General features: G+C 43.4%; 1 protein-coding gene across 2 annotated transcripts in view; it reads left to right on the plus strand.

Moving 5' to 3' along the window:
- Positions 1-17,577, plus strand: part of LOC137503777 (mitochondrial transcription rescue factor 1-like) — a 52,203-nt gene extending 34,626 nt beyond the window's left edge. The window contains exons 1-4 of one of the 2 annotated variants that reach the window (XM_068231248.1): positions 1,680-1,761; positions 8,999-9,467; positions 15,418-15,490; positions 17,178-17,577. In XM_068231248.1, coding sequence (XP_068087349.1) covers positions 9,007-9,467; positions 15,418-15,490; positions 17,178-17,378 — 735 coding nt within the window. In that variant the 5' untranslated portion in view covers positions 1,680-1,761; positions 8,999-9,006 and the 3' untranslated portion in view covers positions 17,379-17,577. Of the gene's footprint in view, positions 1-1,679; positions 1,762-8,998; positions 9,468-15,417; positions 15,491-17,177 lie in introns of those variants that run through there. The other variant, XM_068231247.1, reaches the window with a different exon arrangement.
- The last annotated feature ends 447 nt before the right edge of the window (positions 17,578-18,024 follow it).

Consider the following 18,024-nt stretch of genomic DNA (forward strand, 5'->3'; position numbering starts at 1 on the left):
AAATGCGGACAAAACTGAAGTCCTTCTGATTGGAGGGCAGAGCATGATAACAAAACAACTTAACTTGCAGTCTTCACCACTGGGAATAGGAGGCACGGATCTACGCAGCTCTGATCATGTGCGTAGCCTGGGAGTTCTAATTGATGGGGATTTAAACTTCAGAACTCAAATCTCTGCTGTGGTGAAATCATCCTATTTTCACCTGAAGAACATTGCAAAAATCAAGCACCTCATACCCCCAGAAGATCTGCCAACCTTAGTCCACGCCTTCATCACATCCCGACTGGACTACTGCAATGCTCTCTACACTGGCCTTCCAAAAAAAGGCCTTGTACCGCCTACAGCTGATACAGAATACTGCTGCCAGACTGCTAACCAACCAACCCCGTCACTGCCACATAACGCCAGTCCTGCATTCCCTTCACTGGCTACCTATAGAATGGAGGGTCCTATTCAAGATCGGCCTACTGACATTTAAATCCCTGAATAATCTAGGCCCTGGATACATGAAAGATATGTTACAGCTGCGTAGCAATCCCCGCATTCTCAGATCCACAGGTTCTAATAATCTAGTCATACCCAGAGTCCACTTGGAAACTTTTGGTCCCAGAGCCTTCTGTCATGCTGCCCCTACGTTTTGGAACTCCTTACCTCAACAGATCAGGACAGCCCCATCCCTGGACGTGTTTAAATCCAGACTGAAAACACACCAGTTCAGTTTGGCATTTGCAGAAATATAACTTTTGTTGTGTGAATACTTCATCCTACTAATTACTGAATCTGAGAGAGCCTAAGCGCTTTGAGTCCTATGGGAGAAAAGCGCTATAGAAATGTTATTGTATTGTATTATTGTATTGATTACTGCTGCTTGGCCAGCAAGTGGATTTCCTCAGCTTTTCCAGCTCCCAGTCCGACACTGGCAACGCACATCAGGCCGCATGTGGCTTTGGGCACCATAGCACAACTGATGGCTACTTCTGTAAAAGGGCTGGTTCAGACGGACGCTTGCAGAGCATTTACCGCCAGCGTTCGGTGCTTTGCGTTAAACGCTCCCATTCAAGTGAATGGGAGCGTTTGTACCAAGCTTTCACGCGCGTTTACACGAACGCGGCGTTCGGGTCCCGATTTTCCCTGGCTTTCAAGGAGCCCCTGGAAGCTACATGTAGCTTCCAGGGGCGGTTAACCGTGGCAGGTAATGTCCCCCTAGGGGAAGAAAAACGCCGATTGCATCCGAACGCAACGCGAACACTGCTGAAAGCCCGAACGCAATGCTGCCGCGATGCCAACGAATGCGATGCCTACGAACGTCCGTCTGAACCAGCCCTTATACAGAAGAGAGTTCAGATATACAATAATGAACTGCAATAACCACTTTAATTGAGGCGCTCCTTTAATTTAATAGTTCCTGGTGCTCTCATCCAGGGACTAGAAAGGAACAGGAAAATGTGGTTCTAAAATAGACTCTGTCCCTAGAACACGAGCTGTTGGCCGTTATGATTTAGTTTGATAAGACTGCAAACTCCACAGAAGTAATTATTACATGGTGATCTATCTGTTCGGCGTGACGCAAGACAACCGTTGGAGGTTTGAGATGAAGTTGTACCAATGACAATCAATAGATGGCGCACACTGTCCTTCACTTGTAGTAGGAAGCCCAGCACTAACGGAAGAGGAAAGAATATTCAGAGCGAGGCTTGGCGTGTAGAGTAGTATTGAGGTCAATACTTGAGCGCGTGTAAGGGGCTCCTGTGCTACTGCAAGGTAAGCTGACAGGCAGGAATGGGCAGAGTCCATGCTGTGTCACCACAGTGTTTAGTTCTGCACGTGTTTATTATTAGTATCTTACAGCCGCATGGCTTGCGCAGACGAATGCGGACGCTACTGCCCCTTGTTACTGTCTATGGAAGTCTCTGCAGTGCTGAGAGCTCGTTGCTATTTTTTGCTGCTGAATGAGCCTATGCGCATGTGTATCTACCTACACTACAGTATGCATGTCTGGGTTGGGTTTATCATACAAGCGTGGCGTGTTCCTAGACCGCTGAAAATAGTGAACTGTGTACATTTGCAAGGATTTTAAAGTGGACCTGAACCCAGAATTTCCTCTCTGTTCTAAATGATACGTTAACAGCATAATAACCTTTAAAGAAAAAACATTTATTTGTTACAGAGGATACAAATCTGCAATAAATCCTGTTTTAATGGAAGCAGGCATAGGGTTAACATCTTGTTTACAAATTAGCAGTGACAGAGGAAATCACAGAGCTGACAAAGTAGATCAGATCAAATTAGTGTAGTGATTAGTCACGGATGAGGGGGAATTAGACAGGCTAAACTCTGTAAATACATACAGGGTGTATTTGTCGATGCTTTCCTTCTGTCCTGTGCAAGAGTTCAGGTCCACTTTAAACTGTACAAGAAGTGACTAAAAAATTAGTAAACAGAAGATGACCCTATGTAAGGATTGAGTGTATTCACAGTTCTGCTTCCCCTCCCCTCTTCTATACTATTATGATAATAATTTCAACTGCCAGGGCAGTTTCTAGGTGAAATACCTCCCAGGACAAGTGTTGAAGAATATGCCCTTCCAAGTATAGATAGCCAGATGACCCCGAGTATGGGTAGCCAGAGTCCCTCCCCTCTCCAGAGGATGACACCTGCAAAGTATTGGCATCCACCCTCGTACCTCATTATAGGTTGCCAGACAACCTCCTGCACATTATAGGCACTCATCATCCCCCCCCTTCCCCCTAAGTATAGGTTGCGAGATGACCCATGCAAAGTGTAGGAAGCCAGAGCCTCCCTCCACATATAGTGGGCAGGTGAACCCTCAGCCAGCGCCCGCCCTTACCACACAGCATAGGCTGCCGGAACCTCCCCCCCCCCCCCCCCCCCCCCCCACAAACCGTATGGGCAGGCAGCCTGCGCCTCCCCCCACATTGGCTATCATTCATGAAAGTGCTGTCGGTATGGAGAATCAGTGCGGGAAAACACCGCTGGCGGTGTTTTAGACTTCTGGGTGGGCATTGATAAAAAAGTATCCATGTGCGGTAGCAGTGCGGAGATTCCCCGAACTAGACTGGCGGTAGGCAGGCGGTAGGCTTGCAGAGACACGGAAGCTGCCGAGTTGATACATTTCTCCGTGTTCCGCTCTGCTGCAGCTGCCTGGGAGGTCTGTGTGTCTCCATTCACTTACATTGGTATCGCCACATCAGAGGGAGCGGTACTTCCCGACCTCACACCGCTTGTGTAAATCTTTATGAATTAACATTTTGTTACATTTGTACCGATAATCACCGCACAAGGCGGTGATTTATCACTCTGCTTGGTAGTGTCATTTTTTTCATGCGGAAAGAGCCTTTATGAATGCTGACTTTGCTAAGTGGTCGGTAAAGTCAGCTGTTTTAAGCATTTCCGCATGCGGAAATGCTTTATGAATGATGGCCTTTATAGGCAGCCAGAGCACCGGAGTGAGTAACTCGCCCTCCTGGCCGGGACTAGGCACACGCTATTCTTCCGGTTTCCTCTTTGGCGTCCTGGTTTCCATAGCTGCAGGACACCAGTCATTACGTAAACCGTCATTGCAGGCCACGTGATGACTAGAGTCCTGCAGCTATGAAAACCAGGGTCCCGAAGAGGAAGATGGAAGTATTGCGTGTGCCTTGTCCCAGCCATAAAGGTGAATTAATCGCTCCGCTGCGCTCTGCATCCTCCTCTCCTACCTCTGCACCCACTGTTCCCCCCCCCCCCTCCAGAACTGTGACCTGAGCGGTGACCTGCCTCGCCCCACCCAAATAAACGGGTCTGTCACCTGGCAAACTCCTGGCAAGCTTAACTGTCCCTGCAGGCGTTCAGAACTTGACGAAGAGAGTCATACTCTGCCCAACAGTGACATAAATCCATGCCCACTTTTCTCTTGGTGGTTTGTAAAGTGACGAGGGGAAAGTGGGTAGAGCCGGCTAGCCAAACACTAGCAGACTGCTTCCTGATGTAGCAAAATAGATGGATCCCTTTCTGATATGAATCTATTCCTTCTACACACTGCACACAGATTATGCTGAGATCTGCTGAAAATTAATTGAACCACATCGTTGCACTTTTTTCATGTAGTGCAACACGATGGACCGTTGATCTACTGCAGCTCCTGCCCCCCAAATAAATTAAGTTTCTTATTGATAGTTTAGATTTTGGCTGAAAATTGATTAAAATTACGATTGGTTGGGCATGTTGGGGATACATTTTGAGCAGATTTGATTAGTGCTGGTCCTACAAGGGCCGAGATCCTCACACATTTTTGATACAGCTCAAATGAATTGATGGGCCTGAATCAGGAAAGGTGTAGAACACATTCCTTTCTTTCTCAGTCCATCCTAAACACTGGCATGGATCTGGCCCTCCAGGCCTGGAGTTCGACACATGTGGATTAGGGTAATTGAATTTGCCAGGAAAATGTATGGGTTGTATCATATAAGCAGAGCTGGGAGGAGAATGGCTCGGCTTCTAGGTTGTACTTTTGCCAACACCAAGATCAGTTGGGTTTGACAAATCAGAATGTGCCATTGTGTTGACTGAGTATAGTTGCTCTTTTACCTATGACAGTCAGCTGCTCATTAGAGTGTTAATTTCAGTTTTTTCAGGTACACAAAAGGATACTAGTCTACCTGTGGTGACCCAGCAGGTGATTGATTGGGTGGACAGCCCCCTGTCAAACTTTTAGGTTTCAGATAAGTTGTTTTAAAGAGAATCTGTATTGTTAAAATCGCACAAAGGTAAACATACCAGTGCGTTAGGGGACATCTCCTATTACCCTCTGACACAATTTCGCCACTCCTCGCCGCATTGAAAGTGGTTAAAAACAGTTTTAAAAAGTTTGTTTATAAACAAACAAAATGGCCACCAAAACAGGAAGTAGGTTGATGTACAGTATGTCCACACATAGAAAATACATCCATACACAAGCAGGCTGTATACACCCTTCCTTTTGAATCTCAAGAGATCATTGTGTGTTTCTTTCCCCCTGCAGCTATCTTCCACTGAAGTGTCAGGCTGTTTCTTCCTGCAGAGTGCAGACAGCTCTGCCTGTATGTAATTCCTCAGTATGTGAAAGCCCAGCCAGCTCAGAGGAGGATTTATCCAGCTTGTAAAAGATAATAGAGCAGAGAGAAGCTGCACTAATCTAAATAACACACAGGCAGTGTGCAGAGAGGGGCCTGGAGGGGGGAGATGCATCACAGAACCACAACACTGAAGAACTTGGCAGCCTTCCAGACACAGGCTGACAAGTCTGACAAGAGAGAGATAAGTTGATTTATTACAGAGATGGTGATAGTAGAACGTGCTGCAGTAAGCCAGAGCACATTAGAATAGATTTTGGAACTTGTAGGATGGAAGAAAACTGGATTAAATTTTTGTTACGGAGTCTCTTTAATAACTACACCCTTATTGTTAAGCCAATTACCATGCTTCAAGTAGTAGAGGGTGCTGTGATTGGAGAACTGTTCCCTATGGGGTTACATTGCAATGTAGTTCAACTTTCATTGCCATCTGCTGCATGAACTCTCCTTCTGTCTCTTGCACACTGCACAGAAATATAAAACGCAACTATTTCCATAAGTTGTTGAAGGTTATTGGACATTTTTTGTTGTTGTTGAAATCCACATACATCTCAGTGCCAGAGAAAATACACCCCTGAGCAGTTGCTGCATGATTAGCAAACTAATGAATGTCATTCCTTTTGGACCCTTAATATTGTTCCTGAAAATTTTGAATTGTAAAGCATTGGAACACTCATTGAGCTTTACTGCATCTGATTGTGTTTACACAATTCTGTTGTGAAACTAGTCGAGCTTGTTGTCACTTCATCCAACCCGCCCAGCAATAGCCACACAGGAAGACTGGCACTGCAGGTTGGGTGGCAATTATCATACCACAGGGGAAGTCTGTGAAGAAGAGGCAGACATCATTCAGCCTAACTGTGTTCTACTACAACGAGGATGTTAACCGAACTGTAACCAAGGATTTAACTTCATCCCCCCTTTCCCATGAGAAATCTTTACATTTTCTAGAATAGATGAATAGATCATCAGGGGGGTCTGTATGGCTGATATTGTGATGATACCCTTCCCACAGTGTGATGCCAGGAACAAGGTCCTGTCTGTGAACCTCGTTGCATTGTGGGAAATAACTGTTTGTAACTGCCAAGCAACCAGTATCTGTGCATATGTATATCAATTAAAAAAAAAAGCCCTTTAGCCTATTGGATTGTGAGTGGACGTGGATATAAATAATGGCATTTGGTGCTGTCTAGTTTTTTTTTTTTTTTCTTGTCTGCCAGTAGTAAAGGTGACTTCTTACAGGCTTATTGTGGCTTAAACAACTTGAACGAATTACATGGTGAATATCAATAATTTCTTGATCTCTCATTTTTTTTAACTTTTCACTTTTATTTTTTCCCCCTTTTTGCTAAAGTTCCCCTTCAAGGGCTCGTTTCCACTAGCGCAGAAACCGAACCGAATCTGCAGAGTTTCCCCGCAGGCAAATCGCGTGGGGAAACTCTGCCACAGGAAATAATGGCGCCGCCGGCCCGAATCGTTTGCCCTAGCGTTTCGGCCGACATTGCCATCAGTTTTCGTGCGGGAGGCAGCGAATCCCATAGCCATGCATGGCACGGCTTCTGGGATTCGTCTGAGTACCCGCAGACCCGGAAGTGCCGCCGTGCGATGGCTAGTGGAAACGGGCCCTAAGACTGAGTATGAAAAAATAGAGGTAATTAGGCTTTATTAATTATGGCAAATATGAATTATTCAGCCCTACGACAGAGGTAAAAATCTGCAATACATTTGACCTCTCAATGTGCAGTTGTCTTGGCCGAAATAGTTTTTTCCTCCATTGAAAGTATGACACTTTGGCTGACTGCATTGGAAGCCTTGTCTTGTGTACACATTTCAATTACATTGCTGGAAAGGCCTTATAACATGTTTTCAGAAACTAGTAATTTGACCTTGCACTGCTTTCACGCTGAAAGGGTTAAAGCTCCGTACACACGCGTGATTAAAGCGGACCCAAACCAAACACTCCTTGAAGCCTATGAGCATTTCAGTGCATGCTATTCACCCTTCTCTTTTCTCAACTAGGGTTATACAGGTGGCAGGCTGGCAGCCATTAGCAATTCCTCCTTTGCCGGACGCCATCTACTCCAGCAGTTTGCCGGATTCTGTCCCGGCAATATGAAAGGAAGGGAGGGGTTCCACCAATAAATGTAAAATATTTTATATTTGTCATCATGTACCTGAAAAAGGCTGCTATTTGTTGTTATAATTTAGAAAATAATTTTATTTCTGAAATCTTGTATTTTTAATTTGGGCCCACTTTAAAGTCGGCTGCGGCGTGTGTACAGTAGCCCCTGATGAGGAACCGACGCTCGGCTAGCAAACCGCCCATGATCAACTCAGCTGAGAAACAACCGATTGCTTTGTGCATGCCAGTCACCCAGCCTGCCGCGTGACGTCATGTCTGCACCACTCCGTCGTTCCTCCGCCCTCCCTATACAGCTGACTCTGCGCCTGTACAGCTCGGCCCAGCAATGTAGCCAGGGTGATCGCGTCCCGATCCCCAACGGGTAACATCAGTCAGCCCTATGTGTACGGGCCTTAAGCCTCAGTTTTTATGAGGAGTGAGCTGGCAGAGATCTCGACAGAGTATTCACAGCTACTGATTACAGTTTGATCTGGCTAAATAAAAAAAAAACAACACAGCAGCAGTGAATTTCGAAGCAACTTATGTGTGGAATAAAAACTCGTGTCCTGTACAAGAGTTTGTGTCCAATGATAAAGCACACCTGAACTGAGAGGGCTATGGAGGCTGTAATATTTATTTCCTTTTAAACAATGCAAATTGCCTGGCTGTCCTGCTGATCCCCTGCCTCTAATGCTTTGAGGGCTCTTTCACACCAAAGCCCGTTTTCTGTGGTTTAACTCAAAGTCAAAACTTTGCATTCACATCCGACACTGCATTTTGGTGCGTTGCGGTTCGACGCACTCGGGAGCTTTTTATCGTCGGGAGCCGGCGGTTTCCTGTCGGGTGAATTACTACCTCCGCTGATTGCGTCGCACCACTACATCCCGACGACATGCCGCAGGGCATATAATGCGTGCAGGAGAACAGCTCCTGCACACGTTCTAGATGTGAAAGAGCCCTGAACCATAGACCCTGAACAAGCATGTAGATCAGATGTTTGACTGAAGTCTGACTGGATTAGCCACATGTGTGTTTCAGTTGTGGGATTCAATCATTACTGATGCATGAACGATCAGCAGGACCCCAGACAACTAGTATTGTCTAAAAGAAAATACATATAGCAGCCTCCATATACCTCTCAGTTCAGGTGTACTTTAAGAGGACTATCTGGGACCCTGTCCACATGCAGAGATTGGCATAACTAAAGCATTGTTAGATAAGTAGCATCTTGCCTTTCTGACTGCAGTTCTCCTGTGACTTATACAGTACTTCAGTTGGTCTCCTCCAGTAATGTATGTTTGATGTCATCAGGCAGAGACCCATTACACACCTTAGAGGAGCCTGGCTTGAAGGCAGACATGAGAGCACTGCAATAGCTGAAATAAGAAATGTGCCCAACATGCTTCTAATGTTGATCTCTGCATGAGGGAGGTGGGTACCACCACCAGCCTGGGAACACTATGAGGGTGCCCAGGGTAGGTGGCACTAAAAGAGTGCATGGGATTGAAAAGAGGACACCAATAACACAATGTAAATGGGATAAACAGCTGAACACAATTTTTTTGTTTTCATCTACAGTAGCACTGTTTATAAAGCTCTGAGCATAGGTCTGTACGATCTGTGTAGGTGACTATACAACATTAGACATTTTTAACGGAGCAGTATTAATGTTTAAATGGGAAATTTTGTTGCAGAATCAGTATTATATTAAATTCACATATGTGAATGCTTAGACTGAAATACAGTTTTGTTGTTGTTTTGACAGGCTATGCAATGACTGGAGTCGGACTGTTCTTCAGGGCCTTCAGTAAGCTGCACATCTATTCAAGGATCTGTCAGAAAACACATTTTATTACACACACTCCTCAATGCAGCACTTGTTGGAAACATCAAAGACATCTCTCAAAATCTTTAACAGACTACAGACTGCCAGCCAATGCCTTGTTTCAAGCGAACCCTAGTCATTTTTTGGATGCTCTATCAGGAAATACCTCTGTATATAGCAGTGTGAGACATAAGAGCAAGAAAAGTCAAAAAAGGAACAAACCAGGTTCTACTGAAGAGGAAGAGAATGAAGATGAAGATGAAGAGGTTGATCCAGAAGATATCAGTGATTATGAAGATGAACCAGAGGAAGATCCCACCATACCCAAGGACTATAAAGATGTAGAAAAAGCTGTACAATCATTTCGTTTTGATGTCATTTTCACTGCTGGATTAGACTTATCACGACAGTAAGTTACCATGTAAACCTTCAATGTGATGATACATACCACGTAATGGGTATGGGCAGTATTCATTAAGCTATACTGCATGTACTTACAGTATTTGTGGTGATTACCTTTAACCTGTCTTAAAGGATACCCGATGTGACATGAGTATGTGTTCCTTTTTCTTCTCTTTCTCTGCCTGAAAGAGTTAAATATCAGGTATCTAAGTAGCTAACTCAGTCCTGACCCTCACTGATAAGAAATCCCAACTATAAAACACTTTCCAAGCAGAAAATGGCTTCTGAGAGCAGGAAAGAGGTAAAAAGCGTCAATGGTTCATATATTTTTAGCTCTGGCCTACTTCAATGAATGTGTCATTGAGCAAAAACAATAAAACAGTTAAAACTTAAAAACTAGATTTAAACATAAAATAAAGCTGTGGAATATCTTAAGTCATTTTTAGGAGAAGGAAGATAAATACAATTGTTTGTTTCATTCGTTTATTTTTGCCTCGGGTGTCCTTTAAAACAATGATGTGCCAGAAAAAATAGACAACTTGGATACCTTAGCAGAGGGAAGCATCTGGATGATCCAGAGGCTTCTCTGATCCTACCTCACGTTCGGAAAAAGTTACGTTTTACTATTTGTGGCTCTGTTTATTGATTTGCGGTGTTGGCATGGAATCGCTGCTTTTGGTATGGTTGGCCAGTAGAGCATCCGTTGGGTGATGTACATGGCTGCTATAGTCAGTCCATTAAAGTCACAAGCTCTTATTACTGCACTTGCCAAAGGACTTTTATTGCACACATTATGCTGTCAATTATACATCTCCCCTATATAACACGTGGCACCATGCCAGCCTCCTATATAATGTTACCTGAACACAAAAATGCTGCTTTATTATCTCAGATGACATTCACTTAATGAATAAACACCACAAAAGGAATAGAGCACTAAGAATAAGCTTTAACCACTTCTCAACCACAGGGTTTTTCACCTAAAAACCACAGCAATTTTAACATTTCAGGGAGGCAAGGGTTAATGGGCTTAATGGGGGTATAATTTCATTTAAAAAAAAACCATCACTAATGCTGTGTTAGTTATCTGAGATCCTCTCACGAGTGATCTCAGAAACTGTAACAGCATAGTGACTGATACAATGTTTACACACATTCTGCATGAATGAGCACTGTCATTGGCTTTGTGAACACATGTTCACATCAGCCAATCACGGACCAGCGGGTGCCCGCGCACAGCAGGAAAATAAACAGGAGTTGCCTATCTACGCCCCTTTGTCTCAGGTGAATTTTAAAGGGGCGTAGATAAGCGTGGCAGTGGTTAAGTGGTTAAAGTAAGGGGGAAAAAAATGTAAAGGTTACGGATACCAACATATTCTTTATGTAATCAGGCAATTGGTGGCCTCTTATTGTGGCCACTCTCTGCTCCGTGCTGCCACTGTAGTCCCCGTTCTGTCCACTCCGCGCAATCTCTTTGTGCATGCACCACACAGCTGTGTGCAGCAGCCACTGCTGAGTGCAAGCACGGTTACTAATGTTTCTGAACTACACATGCCCAGGACGCTCTAGGCCGCAGCTGCTCTGCACAGCCATTTGTGAAAGCAGTCTGAGGGTGTGGAAGTGAGCAGCACATGCATACCCCTGTCCAACTGGAACATGTCTGAGCTGTGAACGGGGCTACATTGGCAGGCAAACAGAGTACAGCCAGCTGGGGCATTGCTGCCCTAAGTTATTTACATGAGATAACTTTGGTACGGCTGCCAAAAGGTTAATGCTGTCGATCAATTAAATATTTTTTTTTAAAGTTATTTGCTATAAATTGAAGTGTTTATTGGCACCTTTAGTAACACATTACTGTAGGGCAGGGGTCCTCAAAACTTTAGACCAAGAGCAGGTTCACTGTTCATGAGATTGTCGGGGGAAGGAACTAGCAAAATTAAATGCAACTTTTTCTGTTTGCACATAAGTACTCTACACCTGTTTATATTTAGTGATGTAAAACATGTCCCAAATTACATTAAACCATGTGACATATAATAAGTGTAGTTGTCATGTTCCCTAGACCAGTGATCTGTAAACTTGGCTCTCCAGCTGTTAAAGGGAACCAGAGACGGCCAGAGAGGGAAAATGAAAAAAGATTTCATACATACCTGGGGCTTCCTCCAGCCCCATAAGCCCGGATCGCTTTCACGCCGCCATCCTCCACTTCCTCTATTAGCAGTACCGGGTCCCGTCACTTCCGGCGGACGCGGCCAATTGTCCGCATGCACAGGGGCTCCCTCCATACCCTTACACATGCGTGGAGCCGTACGGGTATGGGAGGAGCCCCTGTGATGCGGACAATTGGCCGCATGCTGCCGCCGGCTGGCCGAAGCTACGGGACCCTGTACCGGCGGATACAGGCAGCGGAGGACGACGGAGTGGGAGCGATCCGCGCGTATGGCGCTGGAGGAAGCCCCAGGTATGTATAAAAGCTTTACTTTACTTAATCTCTGGTTCTCTTTAAGGAACTACAAGTCCCACAATGCATTGCAGGAGTCTGACATCCACAGGCATGATTCATAAAGGCAAATGCATTGTGGGACTTGTAGTTCCTTAACAGCTGGAGAGCCAAGTTTGCAGATCACTGCCCTAGACTAGAGGGTACAGCTGAGAAAAGAAAAATATGCAGCCTGCAACATGCACACTGCAGAAAAATGAGGGCGTGGTTACAGCAGATTGCATGTGGACCAAATATAACTTAATGAAAATAATGTAATAAAAAAGTGCTTCATTTTTATGACCGGACAGAAAATGTTGTTATATCGATCGATGGCCCATAGCTTTGCAATGTATGGAACAGTGCAACGCTGCAGTTTGATAGATTTTCAATATATTTCATGGTGAAATCTATTGACAATCTGTGCAGTGTATGGAGGGGGGTGGGGAGATTTGATCCCTCTCTGATTTAGATCAGAGAGGGGGGGGGGGATTCGATCCCTCTCTGATTTAGATCACAGAGGGATTGATCTGTTTAAAAGGAAATAAATGTCAGTCTCCAAATCCCTCTCAATTCAGGAGTGCTTTAACTACCTAACGACTCATGCCGATAGGCGTGAACATGGCGGCTCCCCCAGGTCCACGTAGCGCCAATTGGCATTAAGTCCTGAGGGCGTAGATTGCAGGGGATCATGCGCACCAATGCACGTGCATCCCCGCTTGAATGACTCTGCCACTAGGAGACTGTTAGACGGCGAAACTGCCATCTATGAGGACCTTGAAAGGATTAATGCTGGTTATACACAATGAGTTTTTTGGCACATAGATGGCTCGATAAATAATTTCCAACTGGTCCAATCTGATTTTTATCATTTTTTCTGATCGATTTTCTGATAGAAGTGAATGCAAATCGATCAGAAAAACATTCGGAAAGTAAATCTGCCCCCAAAAACCCCATAGTGTATTCCCAGCAATAGAGTACCTCATGCAAACGCTAAACCCTTTTATAAAATTATCCTAAGTGTGTAAGTGATAGACGCCCAGTCAGGCTTCAGTCTCTGAACTCCCTGCCTGCATTCAGTTGGATGGTATCTGTGGCGCTGTCATGTTGCGGACGGTGGGTAGGTGTCTCCAAGTGCAGAATTATTAGGCAAATGAGTATTTTGACCACATCATCCTCTTTATGCATGTTGTCTAAGGCCTCATACACACATCAGACCATAGTCTTTTGAAAATGAAAGATCACAGACCAAATTTACTCCATTCCATGTAGTATGAGAGCCATACTCTACACAGTCTTTTCTATGGAGCTGAACTCCCCATCAGACAGAAATCTTTGCAAGATGCTGCACACACAGATGCTGTACAGACACAAAAGATCAGTATCTGCAAAAGATCTGTTCCTGCCAAAAATTCATTCCTGCAAATCGCAATGATAGTCTATGATATCTGCAGATCATCATACACACATGATTTAACTGACATTCATCTGCAGATCAGATCCACCAGGATGGATTTTCAGATCTGCGGATGATTGCTTGATCTGCAGATGAATGTCAGTTAAATCATGTGTGTATGATGATCTGCAGATCTCATAGACTATCATTGCGATTTGCAGGAATGAATTTTTGGCAGGAACAGATCTTTTGCAGATACTGATCTTTTGTGTCTGTACAGCATCTGTGTGTGCAGCATCTTGCAAAGATTTTTTTCTGATGTGGAGTTCAGCTCCATAGAAAAGACTGTGTAGAGTATGGCTCTCATACTACATGAAGGGTGGTAAGATTGGTCTGTGATCTTTCATTTTCCAAAGACTATAGTCTGATGTGTGTATGAGCCTTTACTCCAAGCTGTATAGGCTCGAAAGCCTACTACCAATTAAGCATATTAGGTGATGTGCATCTCTGTAATGAGAAGGGGTGTGGTCTAATGACATCAACACCCTATATCAGGTGTGCATAATTATTAGGCAACTTCCTTTCCTTTGGCAAAATGGGTCAAAAGAAGGACTTGACAGACTCAGAAAAGTCAAAAATAGTGAGATATCTTGCAAAGGGATGCAGCACACTTAAAATTGCAAAGCTTCTGAAGCGTGATCATCGAACAATCAAGCGTTTCATTCAAAATAGTCAACAGGGTCGCAAGAAGCATGTGGAAAAACCAAGGCGCAAAATAACTGCCCATGAACTGAGAAAAGTCAAGCGTGCAGCTGCCAAGATGCCACTTGCCACCAGTTTGGCCATATTTCAGAGCTGCAACATCACTGGAGTGCCCAAAAGCACAAGGTGTTTAATACTCAGAGACATGGCCAAGGTAAGAAAGGCTGAAAGACGACCACCACTGAACAAGACACACAAGCTGAAACGTCAAGATTGGGCCAAGAAATATCTCATGACTGATTTTTCTAAGGTTTTATGGACTGATGAAATGAGAGTGAGTCTTGATGGGCCAGATGGATGGGCCCGTGGCTGGATTGGTAAAGGGCAGAGAGCTCCAGTCCGATTCAGACGCCAGCAAGGTGGAGGTGGAGTACTGGTTTGGGCTGGTATCATCAAAGATGAGCTTGTGGGGCCTTTTCGGGTTGAGGATGGAGTCAAGCTCAACTCCCAGTCCTACTGCCAGTTTCTGGAAGACACCTTCTTCAAGCAGTGGTACAGTAAGGAGTCTGCATCCTTCAAGAAAAACATGATTTTCATGCAGGACAATATCCATCACACGCGTCCAAGTACTCCACAGCGTGGCTGGCAAGAAAGGGTATAAAAGAAGTAAAACTAATTACATGGCCTCTTTGTTCACCTGATCTGAATGAACCCCATTGAGAACTTGTGATCCATCATAAAATGTGAGATTTACAAGGAGGGAAAACAGTACACCTCTCTGAACAGTGTCTGGGGGGCTGTGGTTGCTGCTGCATGCAATGTTGATGGTGAACAGATCAAACCACTGACAGAATCCATGGATGACAGGCTTTTGAGTGTCCTTGCAAAGAAAGGTGGCTATATTGGTCACTGATTTGTTTTTGTTTTGTTTTTGAATGTCAGAAATGTATATTTGTGAATGTTGAGATGTTATATTGGTTTCACTGGTAAAAATAAATAATTGAAATCGGTATATATTTGTTTTTTTGTTAAGTTGCCTAATAATTATGCACAGTAATAGTCACCTGCACACACAGATATCCCCCTAAAATAGCTAAAACTAAAAACTACTTTCAAAAATATTCAGCTTTGATATTAATGAGTTTTTTGGGTTCATTGAGAACATGGTTGTTGTTCAATAATAAAATTATTCCTCAAAAATACAACTTGCCTAAAAATTCTGTACTCCATGTAGAGTAATGTCTCATTATATCCCCTCCGATTCAGGTGTGTGGTGCTGCTTTGTATTCTTTAGCCTTTATTTATTTATTTTTGTATACTCAGGATGAATGCGTACCATTTTAATGCATTTTTTTAATTTCTTTTTTATTTATTTACTAGTAAAGTGGAAGAGGCATTTTATGATGGCAAGTTGCGTCTCAATGGAGAGAAGCTGTGGAAGAAAAGTAGAACGGTACGGCCTTTATGCATCTATTTTGTTTATGCATCAGTTACATTTATCAGCTAACAAAACTTTTGGGGGGGGGTTTGGCCATATACAAAACCTTAAAATCTATTAATAATAAGCACATCATAGCACCTTATAAGTGGATCAGAGTTTCCTTTACAAAGTTCTGAAGTTTCCTGCACAAAGTTTACATTGTGCAATCTGCTTCTCCTGTTGCAGCTGTGGAATGAATTGCAGAGAAAAGAATTCTTCACTCTCATGAGGCACTCTAAATATGTCTATTTACAGTCGATGATTCAGAGTAACCAATGCAGAGGAGCAGAATCCTCTGTCATAACTGTCATCACCTAATGAAGGCCAGTTCTATAGTCCTGAACCGTAAGAACCACTTAAACCTGCACCAAAACACTTGAGCATCTGCAACCTGCACCAAAACCACTGGGTACATAAGGGAACAGAACTGAGACTAAACTGGCTGCTGTGTGATCTTGGAGTTTTGGTAAGGTTGGAGTTTCAGTGCTGACAGTTTGGCACTTAGGTAGTTGTGGTGTGGCTGTGTTCAGCACCCAATTAAACCGGATGAAGCACTCATTGCTCACACAGATTCTTCACTGAAACTCCTTAGTGCCATGTCTATCAGTTTTTGGCCATTAAAACAGACAGTGATGCTGGACATCTACACTAGGGGGTCACCTTTTAAGTGGAAGAATCGTGAGAAAGTGCATGCTTCTCCACAAAAGGATTGATTACGAGCTGTTAATTAGTCCTCTTGGGCCATGTAGCAGTTCAGAAAAGGGACTGTACTTGTATTAAAAAATACCTAATGAAAATGAACGCCATAGATATCGATTACTAGAAACCTTCATCTCCTTTTATGTTGTTGCTGGTGCCAAGTTGTTTAATTTTAGACGGCTTTACTGTGACAAGTGGGGGACCTAGTGCGAGGCTACCGGCTGGAGCCCGCATAGAAAAATCTTGAAACAACTAGAGGACGCGTGAGTAACTATGGAGGACATGACCGGGGGAAAATTGCAATACTTGTGAGTGCCCCTAATGAGTTATTCGCAATCTTATTGAAAAACAGTCACTGAACTGTATTTTATGAAGTACGTGAAGAAATGCCTGCTTGGCGGTGGAAACAATTTTTATATATAAGAAAGTTTTTTCTTTGTTATTTGCAGGATCAGGTGGCTCCATTGTATGTGAGTTGTGTGATACTCGTGCATGTGGAGGGGGGAACAAATATATATATGCCCTGAAAGAGAAGGGGATATACACTCATAATAAATGGAGATCGTGTAGGGCGGAAATGAATATTGTTTTATGATACATATTTTATACTGCATGACCACAAGAGAGTGGGAGAGGATCTGGTATCCATATTGGATTGTATCCTCACGTGGACCCATATCTTAATTTTAATGAACAGATTTTTACATTTGCAAATTGGTGCCCCTTTCTGGAGTTTTTTCTACTCAAATGTATATACGACAGTATAATTTGTAAGAAAACCTTTTTATTCCTGAGGTGTGCACATAAACCCATAATATTAAACCACATACTGAGAATAACCCCTATAAAGATAATATACATATCATATTTTATAATTTGCATTGAAGACACTTGGAAAACCCCCCCAAATTAGCACCATCCTCTGTAGAATCCTTAATTTTAAACGTGTCTACTTTTCTAGGTGAAAGTTGGAGACATTTTGGATCTGATTGTTGATGAAGACCGTGAAACTGCAAGTACAACAGTTATGAGAACTATCCTTAAAGATGTGATTAAAGAAAAGACCACCACAGATAAATATAAAGTTGTGATAAGACGATGGAAAAGACTGGCCATCTCAAAGGCACCTGAAGCTACAAAATCTGCAGACTCAGAGATGTGATATTTTCACAAAAGAATTTATGTATTTTTATTGCTCACCTGCATGTATCTTGCCAAGGCCATTAATAAGTGGTGTTACAAATCCTCCTGTCAGAGGTTGTGTTTCTTTTGACTCTTAATTTGACTTTATTACACTTTTAATCGGGTCACTTTCCACTTGAAATATACTCCAGGTAAATATTAAAAACACCCCTATCTAACCTTCATGTGTATTTAGTGAAGCCTGATTAAATAATTGTTCAGGAACTGATGATTGTCTTTACAGCAGCTGCATGTAAGATGAGTCATCCAAGCTCTACTGCTTTGCAAAGTGCTATCAATCTAATGCTGAGGTCTTCATTACAGGAGGGGAAAGCAGAATGACAACCTTATCCATGTGCTGCTGCACATTACTGTCCAGTCAGCAGTCTCAGGTAGGGCCTGTGACTAGGCTGTGCTGCAGGGGAGGGAAGGGATTTTTCAGAGCTGATTATTTGTCAAATGTGCTGTGTGACTGGACTAATTAGGTAGTCTTAGGCCTCTTGCACACTGCACGCGATTCCGATTCAGATTCCGCTTTTTAATCAGTTTTTACATCAGATTCAGATTTGCAGTTTGCTCCCTGCACACTGCAAATCGGAATCTGAATCGGATGTAAAAACTGATTA

Source organism: Hyperolius riggenbachi, chromosome 4 (assembly GCF_040937935.1).
Source record: "Hyperolius riggenbachi isolate aHypRig1 chromosome 4, aHypRig1.pri, whole genome shotgun sequence".
Classification (NCBI taxonomy): domain Eukaryota; kingdom Metazoa; phylum Chordata; class Amphibia; order Anura; family Hyperoliidae; genus Hyperolius; species Hyperolius riggenbachi.